Raw genomic sequence first — 17,207 nt, 5'->3', positions numbered from 1 at the left:
GTGACACCGGGGGAGGGATTAGAGTGTGACACCGGGGGAGGGATTAGGCGGTGACACCGGGGGAGGGATTAGAGTGTGACACCGGGGGAGGGATTAGACTGTGACACCGGGGGAGGGATTAGGCGGTGACACCGGGGGAGGGATTAGAGTGTGACACCGGGGGAGGGATTAGACTGTGACACCGGGGGAGGGATTAGGCGGTGACACCGGGGGAGGGATTAGAGTGTGACACCGGGGGAGGGATTAGAGTATGACACCGGGGGAGGGATTAGGCGGTGACACGCGGTGAGGGTCAGTCGCAGCGCCGCTTCCCCCCGGGCCGGAGCAGGTAGGCGGCGGGGAGCGGGGCCGGGGACAGGTCGAGGCCCCGGGTTGTGAGCCGGGCCGGGCGCTGAGGCTGAGCCGGGGCTCGGGGCTGGGAGTGTGCGGGAGGCCGAGGCCTGGCCCTGGGAGCAGGGAGAGGCCGCTCTGGGCCCCCCCGCCGGCGGCCTGCGCTCACTCCCCGGCCCCGGGTCTGGGCCCCGCTCCCGGCCGCTCTCCCCCCTGTGTGCCCCGGCTCTCGGCAGCTCCGTGTCTCCGAGTGTCGCTGTGTGAGGCCTCGGCAATCTCCCTCTCTATATATATATATATAAATATAATCTCTCTACTAACTATCTCTAAAGCTCTGTGCAGCATCTCTTTTATCTAGTTATATTTATCTATTATCTGTCTTTATATATCCCTACTTACTCTTTATATATGTGCATATATATATATATATATATCTTTTTTATATATATATTATATATCTGTTTTATATATATAATATACAATCTTTTTTATATATAATCTATAATGTTTTTTTATATATAATATTTATACTATGCGGAAGTATATATGTATAATGATATATCTATGATAATGCCGGAGACAGGGTCAGAGCCGGAGGCTGAGGGCTGAGGGCTGAGGGCTGAGGGCGAGGCTGAGGGTGAGGCGGTGTTCGGGAGCGAAGGACCGATTGATGAACAGCAGCACTTGCTGCAGGACCGGATACAGGGAGCAGTATTTAGGATGAGCTGGAACGTATGGAGAGTTAGGAAGGGGAGGCTTGCTGGGGGAACATTGGCGTCGCCAAGTCTCGATGTGTCAAAGGACTATCGAGGGCTGCAGTAGCAGGTGGGCTGACTGGATAGTCAAAGCGGATTCAATAGTAACTTTCAAAAGGGAATTTGATAAATAGAATCATTGAACGGTTACAGCACGGAAGGAGGCCATTGAGCCCGCGCCGGCTCTCTGCAAGAGCACTTCAGCTTGTTCCCTTTCCCCGGAGCCCTGCAAAGATTATTTCCTGCAGGGACTTATCCAACTCCCTTTTGAAAGCCACAATTGAGTCTGCCTCCACCACCCTCTCAGGCAGCGCATTCCAGATCCTAACCACTCGCTGTGAGGGAAAAAAAGGTTTTGTCTAGTCACCTTTTGGTCTGTCGAGACCCCTCGGGATACCTCGATTTTGAACACCTACAAAAACCAGAACTGAGACGTTATAACTGTCAGCAAAGGTTGAACAGCCTGGGGCCCTTTTCATATATCAACATTTATATCTGTTTGAGTAAAGAAAGAAAGACTTGCATTTATATGGCGCCTTTCACGAACACCAGACACCCCAAAACGCTTTACACCCGATTAAATACTTTTGAAATGTAGTCACTGTTGTAATGTGGGAAACACACAGCAAGCTCCCACACACAGCAATGTGATAAATGGCCAGATAATCTATTTTAGTGATAAGGGATAAATAATGGCCCAGGCCACTGGAGATAGCTCCCCTGGTCGTCTCCAAAATAGTGCCGTGGGATCTTTTATATCCATCTGAGCGACCACATGGGGCCTCAGTTTAATGACTCATCCAAAAGACAGCACCTCCGACAGTGCGGTGCTCCCTCAGCGCTGCCCCAAGTGTCGGCCTGGATTTTTAAGCTCTAGCCTCCTGAGTGGGACATAAACCCACAACCACCTGATTTCAGGCAAGAGTGCCACCCACTGAGCCACGGCTGGCACTGTATCGTGTTGATTATGCCAGAACTGAGAGGTTATACTTGTCAGCAAAGACCTGGGGCTTATCTCTGGAAAAGAGAAGGCTGAGGGGCGACCTGATGGAGGTCTTGAAAATATTGAAGTGGTTCGATAGGGTAGACATAGAGAAGATGTTTCCCCCTGTGGGGGAGACCAGAACTAGGGGCCATCAATATCAGACAGTCACTAATAAATCCAATGGGAAATTCAGGAGAAACTTCTTTACCCAGAGAGGGGTGAGAATGTGGAACTCGCTGCCACAGGGAGGGGTTGAGGCGAATAGTATCGATGTATTTATGGGAAGCTGGATAAACACATGGGGGAGAAAGGAATAGAAGGATAGACAAAATAGAGGCAGAGACGTTGTTTCCACTGGTCGGGGAGACTAGAACTAGGGGGGCACAGCCTCAAAATACGGGGGAGCCAATTTAAAACCGAGTTGAGAAGGAATTTCTTCTCCCAGAGGGTTGTGAATCTGTGGAATTCTCTGCCCAAGGAAGCAGTTGAGGCTAGCTCATTGAATGTATTCAAGTCACAGATAGATAGATTTTTAACCAATAAGGGAATTAAGGGTCACGAGGAGCGGGCGGGTAAGTGGAGCTGAGTCCACGGCCAGATCAGCCATGATCTTGTTGAATGGTGGAGCAGGCTCGAGGGGCTAGATGGCCTACTCCTGTTCCTAATTCTTATGTTCTTATATGGTGATGGGGTGAGATGGAGAGGGGTGGGAGGGGGCTGGTGTGGAGCATAAACCCCGGCATGGAGCGGTGGGCCCAATGGCCTGTGTCTGGGCCGTACACTCGATGTAATTCTATATAAAGTTCCTTGTATTTATATGTTTACGAGGGATGACTACTTCAGTTATGTCGGGAGATCAGAGAAGGTGAGGTTGTTCTCCTTCGAGCGGAGATGTCTAAAGAGATTTAATCAAGGTGTCAAAATGATAATGCTTTGTTAGAGTCGATAAGGAGAAATTGTCTCCAGGGGCAGGAGGGTCGGTAACCAGAGGGTCGCGCATTGACGATAATCGGCAAAAGAACCAGAGGGGGAGATGAGGAGAATGTGTTTACGCAGCGAGTTGTTGTGATCGGGAACGCGCTGCCTGAAAGGGCGGTGGGAGCAGATTCAATAGTAACTTTCAAACCGGGAATTGGATAATTACTGGAAATGGAAACGTTTGCCAGGCTGTGGGGAAAGAGCGGGGGGAGTGGGACTGATTGGATCGCTCTGTCATAGAGCCGGCACAGGCTCGATGGGCCCAATGGCCTCCTGTGCTGTGAGATTCGATGTAATTCAGTTAAATGCTGTAAGAGGCTGGTGATTCTGGGTCGGTATGACCAAGCTTCTGGTCACTCTGTCTGATTGCGCTCCTGTGAAACGCACTGGGACAGTAACGGCACTGAATAAATGCAGAATGTTTCTGTCCTTCAGACTGATGCTCCAGTCCTGGCTAATGGGGATAACTTACTGCTCGCTCAATACCAGCAGCAGGTATTTTGTGCCCGAGATCGTTTGAAAATAATCGCTGGGAATTACAGTCTGCTGTGAAAAGGTTCCAGCTGCGATGTTGCAAACTGATTTTTCATCAATTTACTCTTGCTTGTAAGCGATTTGCGGAAGTGATCGAGACATCTCCTCACACCCGCCCCCGCACACACCAAAACTCATGATGTAAAACAGACTTAAGGTCTGAGCATGTTTGAGGCAAACTAGGCAACGTGCTTGACGAAGCTGCAATATAAGCTGCCAGGATTTGGCTGCACCATAACTGCAGGGTCTGGTAGATTGTGTGGCTTCACTGACTGCGAGATTCTGTTTGTGTGTAGGCGTTTATTTCTCTCCGGGCCAGGAGGTAAATTACCGATACTGCTACACGTGTAACATGCAGTTCCTGTGTGTGGGCTCACGCCAAGCTGACGTCCTACTCTGTCGTTCAGTTTATGTAACCTGCCTCTCTCATCACATCATTTCCATTTTCACACTGCTTTTTGCCGTGTTGCCAAAGATGCTGCCTGGTTGAAGACCGAGATCATGGATAGACATGAGAGTAAAGTTTGAGAAAAGCTGTTCCGAAAATCCAGGGCCCTGCAGTACTTTATTCAGAGCACGCTACCTTCAAATAATTCCAACGATTCAGTCTTTCGTGGCACTGGTTTACCATATTGTTATTTCATTCAAATTAGATCATTTTTTAATTCAAAAAAGATAAACAAATGGACTTAACAACTACATGTATTTATATAGCGCCTTCAACACACTAAAACATCCCAAGGCGCTTCATAGCACGGTTATAAAACAAAATTTGACAGCGCCGTGATTGGGTCAGCTGATTAAAAGCTTGGTCAGAGAGGGAGGTTTTAACTGGTGTCTTACAGGGGGAGGGGGCGGGGGAGAGGCGGAGAGGTTTTGGGAGGGAGTTCCAGAGCTTGGGGCCTCGGCAGCTGAAGGCACGGCCACCAATGGTGGTGTGATGAAAATTGGGGGATGCTCGAGAGCAGAATTGGAGGAGCGCAGATGGGGGGGTGGGGGTGGGGATTTGTGGGGCTGGAGGAGATTACAGAGATAGGGAGGGGCGAGGCCCAAAAAGGGATTTGTAAACAAGAATGAGAATTTTGAAATCGAGGCGTTGCCGATGTATGTCAGCGAGCACTGGGGGTGATGGGTGAGTGGGACTGGGTGCGAGTTAGGACACGGGGCAGTGAGCACAGGGGGTGATGGGTGACTGGGACTGGTTGCGAGTTAGGACACGGGGCAGTGAGCACAGGGGGTGATGGGTGAGTGGGACTGGTTGCGAGTTAGGACACGGGGCAGTGAGCACAGGGGGTGATGGGTGAGTGGGACTGGGTGCGAGTTAGGACACGGGGTCAGAGGGCACAGGGGGTGATGGGTGAGTGGGACTGGGTGCGAGTTAGGACACGGGTCAGCGAGCACAGGGGGTGATGGGTGAGCGGAACTCGGTGTGAGTTAGGACACAGGGCAGCGAGCACGGGGTGATGGGTGAGCGGGACTCGGTGTGAGTTAGGACACGGGGCAGCGAGCACAGGGGGTGATGGGTGAGCGGGACTCGGTGCGAGTTAGGACACGGGGTCAGTGAGCACAGGGGGAGATGGGTGAGTGGGACTCGGTGCGAGTTAGGACACGGGGCACAGGGGGTGATGGGTGAGTGGGACTCGGTGCGAGTTAGGACACGGGGCAGTGAGCACAGGGGGTGATGGGTGAGTGGGACTCGGTGCGAGTTAGGACACGGGGCAGTGAGCACGGGGTGATGGGTGAGCGGGACTCGGTGTGAGTTAGGACACGGGGCAGTGAGCACAGGGGGTGATGGGTGAGCGGGACTCGGTACGAGTTAGGACACGGGGCAGTGAGCACAGGGGGTGATGGGTGAGTGGGACTCGGTGCAAGTTAGGACACGGGCAGTCAAGTTTTGGATTACCTCAATGCATTACAACATAATTGTATTGTTGCTGGATAGAGCATAATGTATTGCATGATTGTTTGCCTTAAGTGTTGCAAATTGGAGTGGGATTGCACCTGTCTGGGTGCATGTGTATAAGAATATAAGAAATAGGAGCAGGAGTAGGCCATACGGCCCCTCGAGCCTGCTCCGCCATTTAATAAGATCATGGCTGATCCAATCATGGACTCAGCTCCACTTCCCCGCCTGCTCCCCATAATCCCTTATCCACTTATCGTTTAAGAAACTGTCTATTTCTGTCTTAAGTATATTCAATGACCCAGCCTCCACAGCTCTCTGAGGCAGCGAATTCCACAGATTTACAACCCTCAGAGAACAAATTCCTCCTCATCTCAGTTTTAAATGGGTGGCCCCTTATTCTAAGACCATGCCCCCTAGTTCTAGTCTCCCCCATTAGTGGAAACATCCTCTCTACATCCACCTTGTCAAGACCCCTCATAATCTTATCCGTTTCGATAAGATCACCTCTCTTTCTTCTGAATTCCAATGAGTAGAGGCCCAACCTACTCAACCTTTCCTCATAAGTCAACCCCCTCATCCCCAGAATCAACCGAGTGAACCTTCTCTGAACTGCCTCCAAAGCAAGTATATCCTTTCGTAAATATGGAAACCAAAACTGCACGCAGTATTCCAGGTGTGGCCTCACCAATACCCTGTATAACTGTAGCAAGACTTCCCTGCTTTTATACTCCATCCCCTTTGCAATAAAGGCCAAGATACCATTGGCCTTCCTGATCACTTGCTGTACCTGCATACTAACTTTTTGTGTTTCATGCACAAGTACCCCCAGGTCCCGCTGTACTGCAGCACTTTGCAATTTTTTTCACATTTAAAAATAACTTGCTCTTTGATTTTTTTTTCCTGCCAAAGTGCATGACCTCACACTTTCCAATATTATACTCCATCTGCCAAATTTTTGCCCACTCACTTAGCCTGTCTATGTCATTTTGCAGGTTTTTTGTGTCCTCACACATTGCTTTTCCTCCCATCTTTGTATCGGCAGCAAACTTGGCTACGTTACGCTCAGTCCCTTCTTCCAAGTTGTTAATATAGATTGTAAATAGTTGGGGTCCCAGCACTGATCCCTGCGGCACCCCACTAGTTACTGGTTGCCAACCAGAGAATGAACCATTTATCCCGACTGTTTTCTGTTAGTTAGCCAATCCTCTATCCATGCTAATATATTACCCCCAACCCCGTGAACTTTTATCTTGTGCAGCAACCTTTTATGTGGCACCTTGTCAAATGCCTTCTGGAAATCCAAATACACCACATCCACTGGTTCCCCTTTATCCACCCTGTTCATTACAGCTTCAAAGAATTCCATCACATTTGACAAACATGACTTCCCCTTCATAAATCCATGCTGACTCTGCCTGACCGAACTTTGCTTTTCCAAATGTCCTGCTACTGCTTCTTTAATACTGGGCTCTGTGTGCGTCTAGTGCTTACTTCATGCCTGATGTGTATCTCTATTGGTCTTGAGGCTACAGTGGGACAATTTGTTACTAAGGAAGTAAACAATTCACACTTTCTTTCCTCCCCCTCCTTCAGCAAGCGTCATTGTGTACCAAAGAAATGGTGATGGAGAAGCCAAGTCCCTTGCTTGTAGGGCGGGAGTTTGTGAGGCAGTACTATACTTTGCTGAACAAGGCACCAGACTTCTTGCACAGGTATGTGTTTGTACAGTGTAATCACGCTTCTTGTTACAATTGCTGTAAAATACTGCTTTGAATAAAACCGATTGCTGACAGGCCCAAGGAGCTGAATGCCCCCCCCCTGGCCCAGGCAATTAAGCTTTCAGCGCCGGCACTGAGTGTGGAACAACACTTAACGTTGGGGCGAGAAGGGACTTCAATGTTGTCGGTAACTTTCTTCTTCGAGTTCTGACCCTGAACGACAGACCAGTGAACTTGTCGGCATTGCTGTCATGTAATTCAGTTTGATTACATATATATTATACTCCGCAAGATCCTGCAAATCCCCTGGGAGGACAGACGCACCAACGTTAGCGTCCTCGACCAGGCCAACATCCCCAGCATCGAAGCACTGACCACACTCGACCAGCTCCGCTGGGCAGGCCACGTAGTTCGCTTGCCAGACACGAGACTCCCAAAGCAAGCGCTCTACTCTGAACTCCTGCAAGGCAAGTGAGCCAAAGGTGGGCAGAGGAAACGTTACAAGGACACCCTCAAAACCTCCCTGATAAAGTGCAACATCCCCACTGACACCTGGGAGTCCCTGGCCAAAGACCACCCTAAGTGGAGGAAGTGCATCCGGGAGGGTGCTGAGCACCTCAAGTCTCATCGCCGAGAGCATGCAGAAACCAAGCGCAGGCAGCGGAAGGAGCGTGCGGCAAACCAGTCCCACCCTCCCCTTCCCTCAACCACTGTCTGTCCCACCTGTGACAGGGACTGTGGTTCTCGTATTGGACTGTTCAGTCACCTGAGAACTCACTCTTAGAGTGGAAGCAAGTCTTCCTCGATTCCGAGGGACTGCCTATGATGATGATATATATATATATATATAATATATTAAAGTAGGTCATTATTCTTCTGAAATTTTACTTATTTAAAAATGGACGTGTTTCCTCTTTGGATTTATTTTATCGTGTGGAGTTCCATGGAATGTGCATCGAGAAACAGACTGCTCGGCCCCACCGCTCCGTGCCGGGGTTTATGTCCCACCGCTCCGTGCCGGGGTTTATGCCCCACCGCTCCGTGCCGGGGTTTATGCCCCACCGCTCTGTGCCGGGGTTTATGTCCCACCGCTCCGTGCCGGGGTTTATGCTCCACACCACCCTCCCACCCCTCTCCATCTCACCCCATCACCATATCCTTCTATTCCTTTCTCCCCCATGGGTTTATCCAGCTTCCCCTTAAATACATCGATACTATTCACCTCAACCCCTCCCTGTGGCAGTGAGTTCCACATTCTCACCGCTCTCTGGGTAAAGAAGTTTCTCCTGAATTCCCCGTTGGGTTTATTAGTGACTGTCTGATATTGGTGGCCCCTAGTTCTGGTCTCCCCCACAGGGGGAAACATCTTTACGTCTACCCTAACGAACCGTTTCATAATTTTCGAGACCTCTATCAGGTCACCGCTCAGTCTAGCGGAAAGCACCCCGGCCTGTTCATCCTTTCCTGATAATTATAACCTCTCGGTTCTGTTATCATCCTTCTAAATCTTCTCTGCAGCCTCTCCTGTGCATCTATATCCTTTTTTTAATAGGAGACTAGAATTGTACACAGTAAAGAAAGACTTGCATTTATATAGCACCTTTCACAACCACCGGACATCTCGAAGCACTTTACAGCCAATGAAGTACTTTTGGAGTGCAGTCACTGTTGTAAGGTGGGAAATGTACTCCCAAGTGTGATTGAGAAGAAGATTTGAGAACTTCGATTGGTCTGCTTGTTGCTGTTAAAATCCGGCAGTTTGCGTTTTAACCTTGTCTGATGACGTCCTGCATCGTGTTATTGAAATATGGAGTTTGCAGACGAGGGGAAAGAGCTTGAGTGGAGCGTTTTATAAAAAAAAAACACTCTGGCTCCCACCAGCTGGCTCCCACCATCTTGAGAAAAGTCCATTTATTCCGGCCGATTTGTTAGAATATTGATTCGGAATGGCAGCAGACTGTGCACTCAGAGTTTGCTGTGGATGCCTCTGGCACGGACAGGCAATCGTGTGGTGGCCAAGCAAGAAAGCTTTGACTTGGGACTGATTACAGTTTGGCCTGTATTCTAACTGCTGATCCACAATCTAAGTTTACCAGTTGGACAGCTCGACCCGAGAAGCCAGCACAGGCACCAGGGGCCCAATGGTCTCCTGTGATTCTACGCAGAGCTGTAGGCATTGCAGACACCTTGATTTTAAAATTCTCATCCTTGTTTTCAAATCCCTCCATGGCCCTCTCCCCTCCCTATCTCTGTAATCTCCCACAGCCCCCGGCCCCCGCGATGTCTGCACTCCTCTAATTCTGGTCCCTTCACGTCCCGATTTCCATCAGTGGCCGCCGGGCCTTCTGCTGTCTGGGCCCCAAGCTCTGGAACTCCCTCCCGAAACCTCTCCGCCTCTCTACCTTCTCTCTCAACCTTGTAAGACACTTGTTAAAACCTACCTCTTTGATCAAGCTTTTGTCCTAATATCTCCTTGAGCGGCTCGGTGTCAAATTTTGTTTTTGACACTCCTGTGAAGCACCTTGGGATGTTTGACTACATTAAAGATGCTATATAGACACACCTTGTTGAAAACGGTTAAACCCTGGGCACTCTGGCACTTTTCAGGTGAGAGATTTTATGTAAAGAAAGACAGACTTGGATTTAGATCGCTCCTTTCAGGACCACTCAATGTTTCAAAGCGCTTTGCAGACAATGAAGTACTTTTGGAGTGTAGTCACTGTTGTAACGTGGGAAATGCAACAGCCAACCTGCGCCCAGCAAGCTCTCCCACACAGCAATGTGATAATGACCGGATAATCTGTTTTTGTTCTGCTAATTGAGGGATAAATATTGGCCCAGGACACCTGGTAGAGAACTCCCCTGCTCTTCTTCGAAATAATGCCGTGGGATCTTTTTCATTCACCCGAGAGGGCAGACGCGGCCTCGGTTTAAAGTCTCATCCAAAAGTCGCCCCTCCGACAGTGCGGCGCTCCCTCAGCGCCGCCCCTCCGACAGTGTCAGCCTGGATGTTGTGCTCAAGTCCCTGGAGTGGGACTTGAATGCGCGAGAGTGCACCCCACTGAGCCACAGCTGCCGACCCGTGTTCAGGGAGGTGGGCAGCTCCCATGACGTGACACATGCTGTTGCTATATTTGGGGTATATAAATAGCAGTCTGTTTGTATACCAGCGTATTAATACTGCTCCATTTAAACTCTAGTTCAAGAAGGTAAAGGAAACTACTCCCATGGGTGTTGCCTTTTTATACAAGTGTCACAACTCTTTGCTATTCTGTGTTTTTGTTAACTTGCGTTACTTCTTAAGCGTGCAGGTCCCAATAGAATCACAGAATCGTACCTCACAGGAGGAGGCCATTGGGCCCATCGAGCCTGTGCCGGCTCTGTGACAGAGCGATCCAATCAGTCCCACTCCCCCCGCTCTTTCCCCACAGCCCGGCACGTTGCCTCCCTTCAAGTATTTATCCAATACCCGGTTTGAAAGTTACTATTGAATCTGCTCCCACCGCCCTTTCAGGCAGCGTGTTCCCGATCACAACAACTCGCTGCGTCAGTTTAAACAAAGCAGCATGTTGCAGACAGTCAGGTGAGGGTGATGCAGATGGTTTTCTTGTTCAGACACGATAGTCGAGGTCCCAGCCACAAAAAGGAAACTCTGCAGTTTGTTACGAAAACTGCCATAGGAGGACGTTTTTACACCCATTATTGTCCCCAGATCATGTCTCTGATTCCATCTTCTCAATTACACCCTGCTACCTGTATCTGAAACCAACACCACCTCTTCAGTCTCGACACTTGGGCATTGTAACATAAAAACATAGAAAATAGGTGCAGGAGCAGGCCATTCGGCCCTTCGAGCCTGCACCGCCATTCAATGAGTTCATGGCTGAACATGCAACTTCAGTACCCCTTTCCTGCTTTCTCTCCAGACACCTTGATCCCCCTAGTAGTAAGGACTTCATCTAACTCCTTTTTGAATATATTTAGTGAATTGGCCTCAACAACTTTCTGTGGTAGAGAATTCCACAGGTTCACCACTCTCTGGGCGAAGAAATTTCTCCTCATCTCAGTCCTAAATGGTTTACTCCTTATCCTTAGACTGTGACCCCTGGTTCTGGACTTCCCCAACATTGGGAACATTCTTCCTGCATCGAACCTGTCTAAACCCGTCAGAATTTTAAACGTTTCTATGAGATCACCTCTCATTCTTCTGAACTCCAGTGAATACAAGCCAAGTTGATCCTGTCTTTCTTGATATGTCAGTCCCGCCATCCTGGGAATCAGACTGGTGAACCTTCACTGCACTCCCTCAATAGCAAGAATGTCCTTCCTCAAGTTAGGAGACCAAATACTCCAGGTGTGGCCTCACCAAGGCCCTGTACAACTGTAGTAACACCTCCCTGCTCTTATACTCACATCCCCTTGCTATGAAGGCCAACATGCCATTTGCTTTCTTAACCGCCTGCTGTACCTGCATGCCAACCTTCAATGACTGATGTACCATGACACCCAGGTCTCGTTGCACCTCCCCTTTTCCTAATCTGTCACCATTCAGATAATAGTCTGTCTCTGTTTTTACCACCAAAGTGGATAACCTCACATTTATCCACATTATACTTCATCTGCCATGCATTTGCCCACTCACCTAACCTATCCAAGTCACTCTTCAGTCTCATAGCATCATCCTCGCAGCTCACACTGCCACCCAACTTAGTGTCATCCGCAAATTTGGAGATACTACATTTAATCCCCTCGTCCAAATCATTAATGTACAATGTAAACAGCTGGGGCCCCAGCACAGAACCTTGCGGTACCCCACTAGTCACTGCCTGCCATTCTGAAAAATACCCATTTACTCCTACTCTTTGCTTCTTGTCTGCCAACCAGTTCTCAATCCACGTCAGCGCACTACCCCCAATCCCATGTGCTTTAACTTTGCACATTAATCTCTTGTGTGGGACCTTGTCGAAAGCCTTCTGAAAGTCCAAATGCACATCATCAACTGGTTCTCCTTTGTCCACTCTACTGGAAACATCCTCAAAAAATTCCAGAAGATTTGTCAAGCATGATTTCCCTTTCACAAATCCATGCTGACTTGGACCTATTATGTCACCTCTTTCCAAATGCGCTGCTATGACATCCTTAATAATTGATTCCATCATTTTACCCACTACTGATGTCAGGCTGACCGGTCTATAATTCTCTGTTTTCTCTCTCCCTCCTTTTTTTAAAAAGTGGGGTTACATTGGCTACCCTCCACTCCATAGGAACTGATCCAGAGTCTGTGGAATGTTGGAAAATGACTGTCAATGCATCCGCTATTTCCAAGGCCACCTCCTTAAGTACTCTGGGATGCAGTCCATCAGGCCCTGGGGATTTATCGGCCTTCAATCCCATCAATTTCCTGACTAATAAGGATTTTCTTCCGTTCCTCCTCCTTACTAGACCCTCTGACCCCTTTTATATCCGGAAGGTTGTTTGTGTCCTCCTTAGTGAATACCGAACCAAAGTACTTGTTCAATTGGTCTGCCATTTCTTTGTTCCCCGTTATGACTTCCCCTGATTCTGACTGCAGGGGACCTACGTTTGTCTTTACTAACCTTTTTCTCTTTACATATCTATAGAAGCTTTTGCAGTCCGCCTTAATGTTCCCTGCAAGCTTCTTCTCGTACTCCATTTTCCCTGCCCTAATCAAACCCTTTGTCCTCCTCTGCTGAGTTCTAAATTTCTCCCAGTCCCCAGGTTCACTGCTATTTCTGGCCAATTTGTATGCCACTCCCTTGGCTATCCCTGATTTCCCTTGATAGCCACGGTTGAGCCACCTTCCCTTTTTTATTTTTACGCCAGACAGGGATGCACAATTGTTGTAGTTCATCCATGCGGTCTCTAAATGTCTGCCATTGCCCATCCACAGTCAACCCCTTAAGTATCATTCGCTAATCTATCCTAGCCAATTCACGCCTCATACCTTCAAAGTTACCCTTCTTTAAGTTCTGGACCATGGTCTCTGAATTAACTGTTTCATTCTCCATCCTAATGTAGAATTCCACCATATTATGGTCACTCTTCCCCAAGGGGCCTCACAACGAGATTGCTAATTAGTCCTCTCTCATTACACAACACCCAGTCTAAGATGGCCTCCCCCCTAGTTGTTTCCTCGACATATTGGTCTAAAAAATCATCCCTTATGCACTCCAGGAAATCCTCCTCCACCGTATTGCTTCCAGTTTGGTTAGCCCAATCTATATGCATATTAAAGTCACCCATTATAACTGCTACACCTTTATTGCATGCACCCCTAATTTCCTGTTTGATGCTCTCCCCAACATCAGTACTACTGTTTGGAGGTCTGTACACAACTCCCACTAACGTTTTTTGCCCTTTGGTGTTCTGCAGCTTTACCCATATAGATTCCACATCATCCAAGCTAATCGTCTTCCTAACTATTGCATTAATCTCCTCTTTAACCAGCAATGTTACCCCACCTCCTTTTCCTTTTATTCTATCCTTCCTGAATGTTGAATACCCATGGATGTTGAGTTCCCAACCCTGATCATCCTGGAGCCACGTCTCTGTAATCCCAATCACATCATATCTGTTAACATCTATTTGCACAGTTAATTCATCCACCTCATTCGGGATACTCCTTGCATTAAGACATAAAGCCTTCAGGCTTTTTTTTTTAACACCCTTTGTCCTTAGAATTATGATGTAGTGTGGCCCTTTTTGTTTCTTGCCTTTGTTTACTCGGCCTTCCACTATTGCTTTTTACCTTTCTACCATCTGTTTCTGACTCCATATTACTTCGCCCTGTCTCACTGCATAGGTTCCCATCCCCCTACCATATTAGTTTAAACACTCCCGAACTGCATTAGCAAATGTTACCCCCAGGACATCAGTTCCAGTCCTGCCCAAGTGCAGACCGTCCCTTTTGTACAGGTCCCACTTCCCCCAGAACTGGTTCCAATGTCCCAGGAATTTGAATCTCTCCCTCTTGCACCACTGCTCAAGCCACGTATTTATTCTAACTATCCTGCTCCCTCGACTCTGATTAGCACGTGGCACTGGTAGAAATCCAGAGATTACTACCTTTTGAGGTCCTACTTTTTAATTTAACTCCTAGCTCCCTAAATTCAGCTTGTAGGACCTTTTCCCGCTTCTTACCTATATCGTTGGTACCTACATGTACCACAACAACTGGCTGTTCACCCTCCCTCTCCAGAATGCTCTGCAGCTGCTCCGAGACATCCTTGACCCTTGCACCAAGGAGGCAACATACCATCCTGGAGTCTCGGTTGCGGCTGCAGAAACTCCTGTCTATTCCCCTGACAATAGAGTCCCCTATCACTATAGCTCTCCCACTCTTTTTCCCGCCCTTCTGTGCAGCAGAGCCACCCATGGTGCCATGAACCTGGCTGCTGGTGCCTTCCCCTGGTAAGTCATCTCCCCCAACAGTATCCACAACGGTATATCTGTTTTGGAGGGAGATGACCGCAGGGGACTCCTGCACTACCTTCCTGCTCTTGCCTTGTCTCTTGGTCACCCATTCACGATCTGTCCTAACCCTTACCTGCGGTGTGACCAACTCACTAAATGTGCTATCCACAACATTCTCAGCATCGCGCATGCTCCAGAGTGAGTCCATCCGCAGCTCCAGTGCCGTAATGCGGTCTGTCAGGAGCTGCAGCTGGACACACTTTCCACACACACAGCAGTCAGTGTCCCTGACTTCCCACATAGCACAGGAGGAGCATGACACAGGTCCAAGCTCTCCTGCCATGACTTAACCCTTAAATTAATTTACTTACTAAAATTTACTTAAACACCAAACAGCTACTTGGTAGTTCGCTGCCAATTAATCCAATCTAAAAGTCAGTCTAAAAGAGAGTTATACTTACCAGTCGAACAGCCAACCACTTACCAGCTTGGCTATGATGTCACCTCTCGCTATCGCACCCCTCTATCTTTGTCTGCAGCTGGTAGGGCTGGTCTCTGGGCCTCCACCTCCTACTCTCGCACTCCTTATCAGCTGCTCTATTGTCAGCACTGGTAGGAAAAACAAGACAAAACAAACCAGCACCTGCCACCCCCACTTGCCCTTAAAACTCACGAATGCCACTCTATGCTGCTGCACTCCGTGCTCGGCACGAGCTGCCTCTTTTTAAACTGTATCTAGATCAGATGACTCACATTGTAATCGGGCGGGTGGCCCTGGTTGAGTTGACTCTCTTCCACTATGGTTTTGCTGTTCATAGAATCAGAGAAGTTTACAGCACAGAAGGAGGCCATTCAGCCCATCGTGTCCGTGCTGGCCGACAAAGAGCTACCCAGTCTAATCCCACTTTCCAGCTCTCGGTCCGTAGCCCTGTAGGTTACGGCACTTCAGGTGCACATCCAGGTACTTTTTAAATGTGGTGAGGGTTTCTGCCTCTACCACCCTTTCAGGCAGTGAGTTCCAGACCCCCACCACCCCCTGGGTGAAGAAATTTCCCCTCAAATCCCCTCTAAACCTCCCCAAATTACTTTAAATTTATGCCCCCTGGTTGTTGACCCCTCTGCTAAGGGAAATAGGTCCTTCCTATTCACCTTATCTAGGCCCCTCATAATTATACACCTCAATGAGCTCTCCCCTCAGCCTCCTCTGTTCCAAGAAAAACGACCCCAGCCTATCCAATCTGGTCTCATAGTTAAGATTCTCCACTCCCAGCAGCATTCTTGTAAATCTCCTCTCTACCCTCTCCAGTGCAATCACGACCTCCCTGTAATGTGGTGAGCAGAACTACACACAGTACTCCAGCTGTGGCCTAACCAGTGTTTTATCCAGTTCACGCATAACCTCCCTGCTCTTGTATTCTATGCCTCGTGTAATAAAGGTAATCATTCCATATGCTGCCTTAACCACCTTGTATACATGCCCTGCTACCTTCAGGGATCTGTGGACCTGCACTCCATGGTCCCTTTGTACCTCTACACTTCTCAGTGTCCTATCATTGAATGTGTTATTCCCTTGCCTTGTTAGACTTCCCCAAATGCATTACCCCTCACTTCTCTGGATTAAATTCCATTTGCCACTGTTCTGCCCACCTGACCAGTTCATTGATATCTTCCTGCAGTCCGCAGTTTTGTTCTACATTATCAACCACACAGCCAATTTTAGTATCATCGGCAAACTTCTTAATCATAACCCCTATATTCAAGTCTAGATCATTGATGTATATCACAAAAAGCAAGGGACCCAGTACTGAGCCCTGTGGAACCCCACTGGATACAGCCTTCCAGTCACAAAAACACCCATCAACCATTACCCTTTGCTTCCTGCCTCTGAGCCAATTTTGGATCCAACTTGCCACTTTGTCCTGTTGTGGAGGTTACGACAATGGGGTTACGATGTTACTATACTGGAGACATAGCGCGTGGACGGAGGCGGAGTCATGTTGTAAACCATGGGGGGGAATTGTGGACGGAGGATTCCTGCGGGCGAACGCCTCCGACTGAAAATTGTTTTTAGCAAAAATACCTGTTGGCTCCGGAGGAACGTAGACCTGCAGTCAGAGGCCCAGTTTTGCAGTCCAGCGTACGGGAACATGTCAGCCGGGATCGCCTGCGCATCCTGGGATCACGTGGACCAGCAATGAAATCTCATTGATAATGGGAGCTCTGAGCTCCCGTTACGATCAGAGAACACTCTTAAAATCAAATAAAACACACACACAAAATTTGAAAAAGTGAAGTTTTTTTTTTAAAGAGATTGCATTAAATTAAATGTTTGAGAAAACTGTATTTTTTTTTATTAAAAAATGTTTTGATCGTGTTAAAAATAAACTTGCCTCCATTGACAGGGTTTTAATAGAAAAAAAATAAATATTACTTATTTTTATATGTTTTAAAACTCTTATGCTAGTAAAAGTAAGCTATACGCCTGCTTTTACCAGGTGTAAGAGTTTGAAGGACATTCTCTGGGCAGTAGCCCAAATCTCCACCCGCGGAGGCCCTTCTCCCGGGGA

The 17,207-nt window shown here is 48.3% G+C and overlaps 1 protein-coding gene across 3 annotated transcripts in view; it reads left to right on the top strand.

The window, feature by feature from the left end:
* Positions 1 to 238: 238 nt before the first annotated feature.
* The window catches only part of LOC139250766 (ras GTPase-activating protein-binding protein 2-like), a 47,504-nt gene continuing 30,535 nt past the window's right edge, over positions 239 to 17,207 (top strand). For 2 of the 3 annotated variants that reach the window (XM_070873130.1, XM_070873128.1), the window contains exons 1-2: positions 239 to 328; positions 7,082 to 7,200. In XM_070873130.1, the coding sequence (XP_070729231.1) occupies positions 7,106 to 7,200 (95 nt within the window). In that variant the 5' untranslated portion in view covers positions 239 to 328; positions 7,082 to 7,105. The remainder of the gene's footprint in view (positions 329 to 7,081; positions 7,201 to 17,207) is intronic. The other variant, XM_070873129.1, reaches the window with a different exon arrangement.

The sequence above is a fragment of the Pristiophorus japonicus genome, chromosome 2, assembly GCF_044704955.1.
Source record: "Pristiophorus japonicus isolate sPriJap1 chromosome 2, sPriJap1.hap1, whole genome shotgun sequence".
NCBI classification, from domain to species: domain Eukaryota; kingdom Metazoa; phylum Chordata; class Chondrichthyes; family Pristiophoridae; genus Pristiophorus; species Pristiophorus japonicus.
This window is presented reverse-complemented; position numbering and strand designations above follow the sequence as displayed.